The sequence below is a fragment of the Hipposideros armiger genome, unplaced genomic scaffold (assembly GCF_001890085.2).
Source record: "Hipposideros armiger isolate ML-2016 unplaced genomic scaffold, ASM189008v1 scaffold_677, whole genome shotgun sequence".
NCBI classification, from domain to species: Eukaryota; Metazoa; Chordata; class Mammalia; order Chiroptera; family Hipposideridae; genus Hipposideros; species Hipposideros armiger.
The window spans coordinates 182,078-193,097 of record NW_017732027.1 but is presented as its reverse complement, the minus strand read 5'-3'; the positions used below and the strand labels follow the sequence as shown (position 1 = coordinate 193,097).

The 11,020-nt window shown below is 58.0% G+C and overlaps 1 protein-coding gene across 1 annotated transcript in view; it reads right to left on the bottom strand.

Annotated features, from left to right (window-relative positions):
* The window catches only part of SORCS2 (sortilin related VPS10 domain containing receptor 2), a 186,997-nt gene that overhangs the window by 35,895 nt on the left and 140,082 nt on the right, over positions 1 to 11,020 (bottom strand). Inside the window, exons 9-11 of the mRNA XM_019626424.1 lie at positions 10,464 to 10,571; positions 6,499 to 6,645; positions 245 to 347 (exon numbers count right to left, since the gene is read on the bottom strand). Of these exons, the coding sequence (XP_019481969.1) occupies positions 245 to 347; positions 6,499 to 6,645; positions 10,464 to 10,571 (358 nt within the window). The remainder of the gene's footprint in view (positions 1 to 244; positions 348 to 6,498; positions 6,646 to 10,463; positions 10,572 to 11,020) is intronic.

Here is an 11,020-nt window from a genome sequence, read left to right as displayed (position 1 = left end):
CATCCATCCATCCATCCATCCATCCATCCATCCACCTACCATCCACCCACCTTCTCTTTCCCACTGAGCCTACATGTATCACATGCCTAGGGTTTTCCATGAGAGCTGAGCTTCCTGGAGATGTCATTGTCCCCCAGTGTACACACCATGGCCCAGGCTCATGGCCATCGAGTTTTACCCTGGATCACAGAGTTCCCTTCATGCATGGTGGCACCTCCATCCCCCTGTGAGGGCGGCTTCCTACCTGCGCCCATGATGAGGCCTGGGGCGGTATCCTTGGTGTGCACAGTGCCCGACACGTAGGGGTTGTCTGCCCAGCGCAGGTGGAGGTGGAGGTGGCAGTCCGGCTGCAAGGAGAGAGGGAGCCATGGTCAGCATTTGGGGGCAGGAGGAGGGTCCCTAGGAAAGAAAGGTAGGACTGAGGCCGAGTCCCCCCGTGTGGCTTTGTGGGCAGGAAGGCAGGGCCAGGAGCGCCTCGGAGGAACGGGTTGGGGTGGGAAGAGGCCCTGGGCTGGCCGCAGGTGAAGGCCATCAGGCTGTGTGAGGTGACTGCTTGTGGAAAGGCCTTCTCCAAGGGAGGCTCTCCCAGTGTGGTCCCCTCCGGAACCTTTACTGGATGTGACCAGGGTAGCCTGGGCCTCAGGGAACAGCTGTGGGACAAGCCCTGGCACCCTGTGCCCTCTGTGAGAGGCAGAGAGGTAAGGTGGGCATGCGAGAGCCTGGTTTACTCGCAAGCATCTCCTGGACGGCAGCCCCAGCTGACGCCCTGGCTGGAGGGTCGGAAACGCAAGTTGTAGTAAGAATTTCAACAGCAACTCACCCCGATGGACGGCTGCCTCTGGGCCAGCCCTGGGCCAAGCACTTTACAAGGTGCATGCCACTGAACTCTCAACAGCTGCACTTTTGAAATGTACACTTTTTATTTATTATGAACTGAGTATCATCCCTGTTTCAAAAGTGGGGAAACTGAGGCAGAGAACATTTATGCAATCTGCCCAAGGGCAGTGGAGGGGCTGGGACTATAACCAAGTCCACTGCCCGCTCTCTGAGCCCCGAGGGTGTCTGTCCCTGCAGGGGACACACTTGCAGGCCAGAGCGGGCCAGCAGCCTCCCGGAATAGGAAGCACAAGCCGTTTCCTGTCCTGACCCTTGGCCGAGCCAGCCCTCCTCGGTCTCCTCCTGAGTTGCCTGAACCCCAGCGCCCCCAGGGTGGGAGTGGGAGTCCAGGAGACACGCAAGGATGTGTCCTGGGGACTGTGGCCTCCCTGAGCCTCCCCTAGGCCTCAGTGGCCCGGGGTCACATTCACGATAGACTACAAAACCGTGGGACACTGGACGAGGCCCAAGGCCTCCGCACAGCGGCTTCCGGGGCACCAGAGCCCCGCCAGCATCAGCAAGGGGCCGCCCACAGCGGCCGCAGGAGAGGGAGGCACAGGCTCCGGCCGCTGGTTCTCTCCTCCCACTCGGAGCCTGAGGCAGGGCCTGGGGTCTGGCTGGCTGAGCCACCTTGATAATGCAGGAGTTCTTGCCCACTCCCACCCAGGGAGCAGGAGGGCCGCCAGAGGCCCCCACATGCCCACAGATGTCAAAGGGCTTTCTGGGGTTACAGCTCTGGGGTCAGCCTTCTGGGGTCCCCAAACCAGGGAATTCTGCCAGCCTGGAGTATGGGCAGGGTGGGGTCATGGAATAGGCAGGGCTTTGAATCCTTGTACCCCTCTTCATGCTGTGTGACTCTGGGGAAAACGCTCAGTGTCTCTGAGTCTCATTTCTCCCCCTGTGAAATGGGGCAATAACCTGTACTTCACAGCACTCCCGGATTAACACAGCTTCTGGAGAGAAAGTCGGGGTCCAGCCCGCCCCTGGACAACGTGCTGCCTAACTGCTACTGATAAGAAAGGTAATCATTTCCTTGGCCCTCTCTCGTTTTTCTGAAAAAAATCAGTTTAGAAATACCACAGAACTAAGCACCCTGAGGTCCAAATTTGAACGTAGGAGGTGCTGCTAGTTTTATGGGAAAATCTGGGCCTCGGTTTCCTCATTCGTGCAATGGAGACGGTGGTGCCTGTCCCCCCGCACCTCCCAGGGGAGCGGGGAGAAAAGCGAGGACAATCCCCATGTCATTACTACGTTATGCTGTCTACTGAAATCTATCCGAGAGATGTCTTCTCTCCTCACGTTATGTTTTTATGGTACTTTCTTCTGGTCCCTGAACTGAGTGCATTTCAGATAGAGTACCCTAAGTTAAAAATAAAACTGTTTCATACATTGGACGTTGATTGGGATCAGACGGCATCAGGCCCCAGGTGGAGGCCCCAAGTGCCTTTATTTGTCTGCATAAGGTGGGGGGTGCGGTGTGTTGGGGTGGGTAACAGTTGTCAGTTGCACCCCTCATGAGAATTGTCCAGAGTAGAGAACTCCACAGTCAGCAGACGAGCCATTGCCAGGACCTGGGGTGGGATGGGGAGGTGGCAGCGTGAAGGACAAAGGGGACAGGGCTTCTTCCCATGGTGATGAAATGCTCTAAATGGACTGTGGTGGTGTTTGCACAACTCTGTGAACGTACTAAAATACGACCGAATTGTACTTCGGTCGTATTTTAAATGGGTGAATCGTATGCTATATGAGTGATATCTCAATAAAACTGTAAAAAGCAAAAATGAAATAGAAGGTGGCAAATTCAGCTGACACGAGGCCCCGCCGCCTGTGGAGGGCACTCTGCAGGGGACATGGTGGGCTGGAGACCCGCCCAGGGCAGACTGAAGACGACAGCCCCTGAGCGGGAACCTGGTCACAGCCACGGTAAGAGAGCCCTCCTCAGACCTGTCCAGGACCACCTTGATTGAGTGGGACAAACCCACCCCACTGACACTGTGGGATCATCACACGTTACTCCTGGGTTTCCCCTGATCGAAAAGCAGTCAATACCTGCTTAGTATCTGAGTTACTATCTCTGGGGAGACCATTTAGTTCTCCCCACCCCTGCCTGCCCGGTGACCACGCAGTAATGGGGAGGGGCTGTCCAGGGCAGGGGGTCCTGTGACCTCAGCGGTAGGGCCAGCTGCCAGCTGCAGAAGGGAGTTCTAAGTCAGGAGGAAAAGCAGCCTCACCGGGAACATGGCACTTGGGCCCCCCACTGGCAGGCTCCCGGCAGAGAAGGGTGGTAGCACAGCCCTGCTTTGGCGGACCAGGTGGGACCTGGGGTGGCCCGAGCTCCAATCTGCCTTTCCCCTGCCCCCTGATGGCCTGTGCACAGAACGTCACATGTCAGAGGCACTGCCTCACAGAACCTGGCTGTCCCCTCCCCAGTCCACTGGGCCGGGCCCCGCTGCCGGGCACTTGTTTGGGCCTCAGGTCAAACACTCCTCAGGGTTTCCTGCAGTCAGCTGTGGCCCACAGGGCATTAACAGATGCAGGCAGAGCTGCGGTCCCCTTTGGGGCAGCAGAGAGCCACACAAGTGTCTTCCATTTGGTCCTGGAGCTGCAGGGGGTGTCTGGCAGCTTGAGAAGAGGCCCCACAAACACCCTCCCAGCCATCAGGGCAGAGCTGATGAAGAGAACGGCCGGCCAGGCAGACCTGGAGTGACACCGGCAGATGAGACGGGGTGGCATGCATGCAGAGCTAGGGCTCCCTAAATATGCTCTGTCAGAGATAGGGGGGTCCCCTGGGACACCGAGGACCAGGGTGGGAGGCCCCAAAGGTTCGCTGGTGCCATGGGAGCCCACACTGTCCCAAGCCCCCCCTCTCAGCCACTCTGCATGGAGGAGCGACTGGTGCTCTAAATAAGTGTCCCCCAGATCATGAGAGAGGCGGATGGACGGAGGCCACACTACCTGCCTTGTGAGTGAGGAGACCCACCCACTCGACACCCCACTTCCTGAATTGGGGAAGTTACTGTGAGCTGCAAAACGAATGGGTTTTCATTCTGAAGTAAGATGTAAACAGATTCAAAACCATCCTCCGAGTACTATTTATCATCCTAAACCAGATCTGACCTCACCACTCATCTATTTAAAAAGTCCCCTCATTTCTGAATTACCGGAAGGAGATCTTCCAGGCAGACAGCTCGTCCGACAGCCCAGGGAAATATTCGTGACCCAGAGTTAAGTGAAAATGGAACACGGGGAGATCACATGTGTGTCAGGATCCCAATTACGACCTTTTAACGTGCAGATGACCTAAAAGACGGTAACGAAAAATGCCTGAGTACGGCTATTTCTGGGTGATGCACTTACCGCCGTACCTCACCTCTTTTTTTTTTTTTTTTTAGCTGAGCCATCCTGCCACCTGTTGGCAGCTCAGCGGCTGCTCATCTCGGGCTGGGACTCGAACAGCTGTTGCTCAGAGCTCACACTCTTGAGCGAGCTCTTAACCAACTGAGCCACTCGGCCGGCCCTTCACCTCTCTTTTTATACATTTCTGTTTTTTTTCCAAATATTCTGCAACCCCTTTTATGATGAGAACTAGACCCTCAAGTGTAGTCTGCCTCGCTCATCGCGGGGGTGCGTGACAGGGTGGAGGACACAAGAGAAACCCAGGTGAGTGGGCACGCTGGTCCCCCTTGCACCCCCCACGGCCCCTGCAGCCTGGACCACACACAGAGGGTAACAGGACTCTGAGTCAGGGCTTTAATTGCTGTCCTTTGTGCCCAGCTGGGTTCCCAGCACCTGGCTCTCTTTGGCCTGCTTGCTGGGTTCTCACCTGCCTGCCTGGGGCCACGCTCCACTTGGCTCCTACCTGCCTAGATTATTGTAAGGCTGGGGCATAAATCTCACAAATGTTATCTCCTCACTGAGCGACATCACTGCAGACAAGAATCTATTCTTAGCAGAAACTTGCTCTGACAGATTAATATGGCTTAACTTTGCCGAGGACGATACAAAAATTAGCCCTTTCACAGCCGTTCCATTTTCGAAAGGGATTTTACAAGCAGCAGGTAATTAATTCTCTCTGTAGGTCGACAGGTGTTGTTATCCTTGGTTAGCAGCAGAAGGGGGGCTTATGCAGAGGCAGAGTGGCAGGCCCAAGTTGGTGAGGGTCAGCTCAGGCCTCAGGCTCGGGGCGCCCCTGCCAGGGGGAAGTTGCACAGAGCCCTCCTCCCCGGCATCAGCGTGCCCTGATTCTGCCTGGGTCATTTCCACATGATGCCCCGGGGCCCTGGAAAACGAGCGCTGTTATTCTATGAACAGAGAGGCAGGGTGGTGGGTGGGTTCAGGCATCCCCACAGCATATCCCTGCCTGCAAGAGGCTGCAGAGCCAGAGAGAAACAGACAGAGACGCAAGTATGCACAGTGAGGGCTTCTCAGTGGAGGGGATATCTGGGCAGGGTTTTCAGGTATCAGTAGGAGTTTGCTGGAAAAAGGAGGAAAGGGCATTCCAGGCTACGGGACAGCATGGGAAGGCGGCAGTCCAAAAGGAAGGGACTGGCTTGGCCTGGCCTGCTTGCTGTGTGCCAGTGTCCGTGCTGGGCATGGCTGGGCATGTTTCATCGCGTCCCCAGTGCCACAGGGGGCTTTTACCATCTTCCTTCCTTTTTCAACAAAGCCTCAGCGGTGCCTATTGCCTTGGCCAAGGTGATAGGTCAGTAGGGATCTGAGACTGCAGCTCTGTGTGGCTCCAACTCTGGCCCCTGCCCCTGCTCTGAGTGGCCCCCGCTGGGGAAGGGTCAGGGGTGCCCGTGGTGGGGAGCTCCTTGTGGGGCAAGGACACAGGGTCCCACTGGAGGCCAAGCAGTCCGCCTCAGGCCAGACACGTGTGGTCCATTCAGCCTCTTCCTCCCTCACAGCTGCCGCTCCCTGACGGCCGCCTTAGGCCAGGGCCCCTTAGGGCTCTGCCTCTCCGTCCTCACAGCACGGGCCTGCACGCCAGCCTGGTCTCCTGGTGCCCATGCCAGGGCCCCACCCCCAAGGCAGCCAACACTCCTGTTCAAGAAGAGAAGGGCGCCCCTGGGATAGCAGGGAGGGCCGGAGCTTGTGATCTGGGCTGTAGCCTGGTCCCCCACTTCCACGGGCTGAGTGCACTTCCTGGTCCTGATGCTGACAGTAGCATTTAAGCGATGAGATGCAGCAGGCTGGCCTGGTGCTGGCCAGTGTCTGCTCACCTTCCTGCACCTCTGCTATTGCTCTGTAAGCGTGCCTGGGCTGGTCCTGGGCAGGGGGATGCCAGACACAAGGAGCAGATCCCCCAAACCAGCCCCCCACCCCCAGACATGTGAGCAGAGTGCCCAGCCAAGCCCAGAGAACAGTGACTGTTGTTGGGGGTGGTTTGTTACCCAGCAATGTTGTGGCAAGAGCTAACTGATACACGTCCCTCTCCGACCTCCAGCTAGCGCTCCTGCAAAGCAAGGGGCTGCCCGTGACCCTCTCTGCCACGCCCAGGGAGATCGGGGGTTCCTCTCTCTCAGATGGCCCTGCCCAGCTGTCACTGTCTCTAACCTTCTGGGCCCCTTCAGCGACGTCTGCAGCCACCCCACCGTGTGTGACGTGAGCAGAGGTACTTACAGGCTTACAGTTGGTGGGTTTCCCATTCATGTCCACGCTGGGCGGCCTCAGGTAATCCCAGTCGCGGCCCTTGTTGTAGGTTATAAGGGTCACCACCTTCCCATCGACTTTCTGGTTCGCCAGGAAGACTCCCTTCACCCCTCGGACCTGGGGCAAATACAAGAAGGATCGTAAACACCTGTCCGGAGCCCTCTGGTGGCCGGGCATTCACCGTGCCAGCCCCCTGCCCCTGGCCCGTCTCACCCTGACGATAGCCCCAGCGCTGAGGCTGACTCTACACTCTAGAGGTGAGCGGGGTTTAGGGGGTCAAAGATCCAAGACCGACCTAAGCCTCGGCCGGAAGCCGGTTCTGTCTGACCCCAAAGCCTAGGTGCTTTTCATCACACAGCTGTCCTCCCAGGTCCGCGATGCTGGCTGTCAGGTGGCGAGCGTCACAGTGACACCGTCTTTGGGCAGAGCTCCTGGTTCAGGGCCCCTAACCCCTCGCCTCCCTTCCCATGGACCCACAGGGCCCTGACCAATGGACCTGCCTCTGGGATTTCCTCTGAGACCCCTCAGCTCAGCCCCAGACAAAAATGCCAAGTGGCAAAGACAGGGCCCCGCTTTCCCCGCCGGCCCTGCGCGGGGCTCAGTTTGCCTTCTTCCCTCAAGGTTAGCCTTGTCCCGTTCTCAGGGCTTCCTGAGGGGCCCATGGCAGTGACCCCAACACACCCCACACTAGTGATCACACAGCAGCTCCCTACAGTTCAACTTGGTTCCCCAGGGACGACCTTTCCCTGCAAGTCCCATAGGCATGGCGGCCTCAGACCCGCCAGCGTGGCCTGAGTTCCTGGGAGCCTCCTGTTTGCCAAAGCGGTGTTTGCTCCTCTCTGTGTGACATGTCACTGCTTCCCACAAGGAACCTGAGAAACCGGAGGCTCAGACAGTCGCAGAATGCGCCCCAGGTCCATCGCCAAGGATGCACTTCGGGCTGTGACAGTAACACGGTTACGAAGGGACTTTTCTGTGGTCAGTGCAAGGGCGCTTCCTCTGGGCTGGCCCATTCATCCCCCAGAACTCCAGGAGGTCCGTGCTCTTCCTGTCCTGGAATCCCCAGGAGAGAATCTGTTTCCTGGCTTCTCCAGCTCTCAGAGGCGCCCACATTCCTGGCTGGTGGCCAGTGGTGCTGTGTCTCTCTGCCTCCTCCACCAGCCCCCTTCTACTTTTAAGTACTCTGTGGTTACAGCGCGCCAGGGTAATCTGGGTAAACTTCCTATCTGCTGGTAAGCAGCCCCAAATCCCTTCTGCGATGTGTCCTCTGCAAGGAGGCTGCTTGGGGGGTCGGGGGACACTGGCTCTCATCTCCACAGACAAGGTCTGCGGCCCTCCTGGGTGACAGCCCCAGGGGCGTGGGGACCACAGCCCCTTCTCTCACACACGGTGACCGCACTCTGTCTCCTGCTTACCTGGGGCATCGCCTGGGGCGGGCATCTGGGTCCAGATGTCTCCCCGACGTCCTAAGGGCAGATAGGACGCTGCCTCGCCCCGAGGGCGTGCTTTATTCGGTAATGTTATTTTACATCTCGACTGGTCTCAGTGAAAATGCTCCTCAGTAAGTAACATGGGTCTCTCACTTCCCAGAGGGACGCAGACATGGGCTGTGCCCCCTCGGGCTGGGTCTCATCAGCCCAGTATCAGCAACCAGTATTGCTGGGGCCACTCAACTGCCTTCTTCATGGCTGGGTTGGTTTCTTGGGCGGCAAGAAACAATTGCCACACACTTGGTGACTAAAACAACAGAAATTTGTTCTCTCATAATTCTGGAAGCCAGAAGTCTGACATTTAGGTGGTGGCTGGGCTGTTCTCCCTCCAGAGGCTCCGGGGGAGGGTGCTTCCTGTCCCTTCCAGCTGCTGGTGGCCTCAGACGCTCCTGGGCTGTGGCCGCATCACCCCAATCCCTGCCTCCGTCTCCACGTGGCCTCGCCCTGCGTGTCTGTGTCTCCTCTTCGGATCCTTACAGGACCCTTGTCTTTCCCAGGCCCTCCCCCAGATCATTCAGCATGAGCTCATCTCAGGACCCCCCACTTGACGCCAACTGCAAAGACCCTTTTTCCAAATGAGGCCATAGCATCGGCCCTGGGGGATTGAGGTGGACATAGCTTTTGGGGTCTCCATTCAGCCCACTACAGTGGCTGTCTCCTGACTGTGGCCAGGGCTCCCCAGGGGCAGGGACGAGACTGGGGTCCCCCTGAGCCCCTATTCCTATCTGAAGCTCCAGCACAAAGAGGCACCCAGAAAATGTTTGTTGTCTTGCCTGGGACCCGGGGTGTGTCCTGAACAAGTGATACCTCATGGGCACTTGAAAGCACCGGCCTGCCAAGTATTTGCCCGTGACGTCTGGGACAAAACGTTTTTCCTGGATGAAGGATAACCATGATGACAATGGAACTGGAACACGTGCAGGGCCCCAGAGCTAGATTCTGGGCCAGGCCCTCCCCATGTATATATCTCCAGTCCCTGGAAAAGGCAACTGCTGTGACAATAGCAAGGGTCACTGACCACCGACTTCAGTACCAGCAGCTGCTCCACGTGTTTAACAGGAACAATGCCCTTGACTTCTATGGGGAAGGGACCCTATGAGGAAGGTGCTCCCATCATCCCTGTTTCACACTGGCGAAACCAAGGTACAGAGAGGTTAAGTAACCTTCCTAAGGTCACACAGCAAATACATATTCAAATTGGGATTTGACCTCAGACAGTCGGGCACCAGAGTTGTGCTTGTAACCACTACCTGTGACCACTGGTAGGAGGATTTCAGAGAGGCAAAGTCACTTTTGAGGGTGTCCAGCGGGTGGCAGAGGGCGTCACCATTGGACCTGGCCACTGAGAACCTCCTTCGGTTCCTCATGTCCTCTCACTTCGTGGTCTTTGTGCATGGACTGCTGTTCCTGGTTCTTTGGCTGGTTAACTTCTGATGGGTTTCAACTCAGCCTGCACCTCCTCCTCCAGGAAGCACTCCCTGACTCCCACTGCAGTCCGGCCAGTCGCCCCTCACTCTGTCCCCCAGGCTCTGGAACACGGTGTCAGAACCGCCTGGGAGCTGGTCTTCCTGCAGAGGCCGGCAGCTCTGTGACAGGCGGCCAGTTTCCCCTGTGTCCCCAGGGCAGGACCCAGAGCCTGGTGTCTGGTACAAACATTACAGACGCCTGTGGACAGAACGGGCCATGGCCTGTCCCCTTGTCTGCAGTGCCCATGTCCTGGCCACCCTTCCCTGCCACCATCTCTTGCCTCTTTTCTCCCAGCCGGCTCTGTGGTGCAGCAGTGGTGACCACACCTGTCAGAGCCAGGCCTGTGACACACCCAGCGGCCTCCTTGGAGGCCCCACCAGACACGGCCCTGAGGGAATGGCTGCCCGGGCGGGACGAGGCCATCTGTATGGAGCTTTCGGCCACCAGCTGTGAGCCTGGGCCCGGGCTCAGCTGCTCTGTCCAGCTCGGGAAGCGAACCCTGACAGATGGCTGTCATCGCAAACAAACGATGACATTCACTATTTGGGGAAATGTTTCCTGGCTGACAGCTGAGAGATGAATGCTGCAGCCACGCCTCCTATCTGGGAGGCCCCTCCCATGCTGATAAATCCCACTGTCTGCCCATAGCTTTCCTGGCCACCCACGGGACCGGTCCCCAGCCCCGGAGGGAGGGCAGGCCACTGCGGACCCTCAAGGAACCTGGCACGCCCACCATCCAGCGCTTATAACCAAACATGCTGCATTCATTAGGCCACTGCAGGTATCCCCACTGGCCGGGGGCTCCCCAAGGACAGGGCACAAGGGAGGAGCTTGGGGTGAATGACTGAGCGAGGGGCGGTGCTGGCCATGGGATGGGCCGAGCCCGGGGAGACACACAGTGGGCTGGTTCTGGTTTTCTCGATGCTCCTGGGTCTGTCTGGGCAGGTCGTTTGCCTTTCTGAGCCTCAGGCCCCTTACCTGCAAATGGGCTATGGGACCACCCGCTCCCTGGTTCTGGTGTGGACAGGAACAGAGGAGGTGACCGTGAGAGGCCAGGCCCAGGCTGGGCCGGCTGTAGGTCGACGTTTATGGAACCCGAGGACAGAGGGAAGCCTGCCACAGGTTTTCTCACAGGCGGAGAGAGCCAGCCTGGGAGCCAGGAGCCCCGGGGTGTCACATGATGTCACGAGAGCCAGAGCCTGAGCCAGCAGAGGCTTAAATGGGAGACAGACAGGGCGGGTCCCCAGGGAGGGTGCTGGGAGGAGAGACAGGAGCTTAGGGGGACAAGGGAGAGACAGAGAGACAGATACCAGGTACTCAGACAGAGAGGGAGGCAAGTGAAGGCCGGGGGCAGGGGACAGACGGAGAGGGACAGAAAAAGCAGGAGGCAGGGACCTTGGAGGGCCTGAGACGGAGCGGGGGTCCCAGCCTCTGTCCCTCAGGCCTGGCTTTGTGCAGGGCGCGAGGGCAGGAGTGGCTTTACACATGATCACTTGAGGTCCAGCTGATGGTAAGGGCCACTAACAATGAACCCC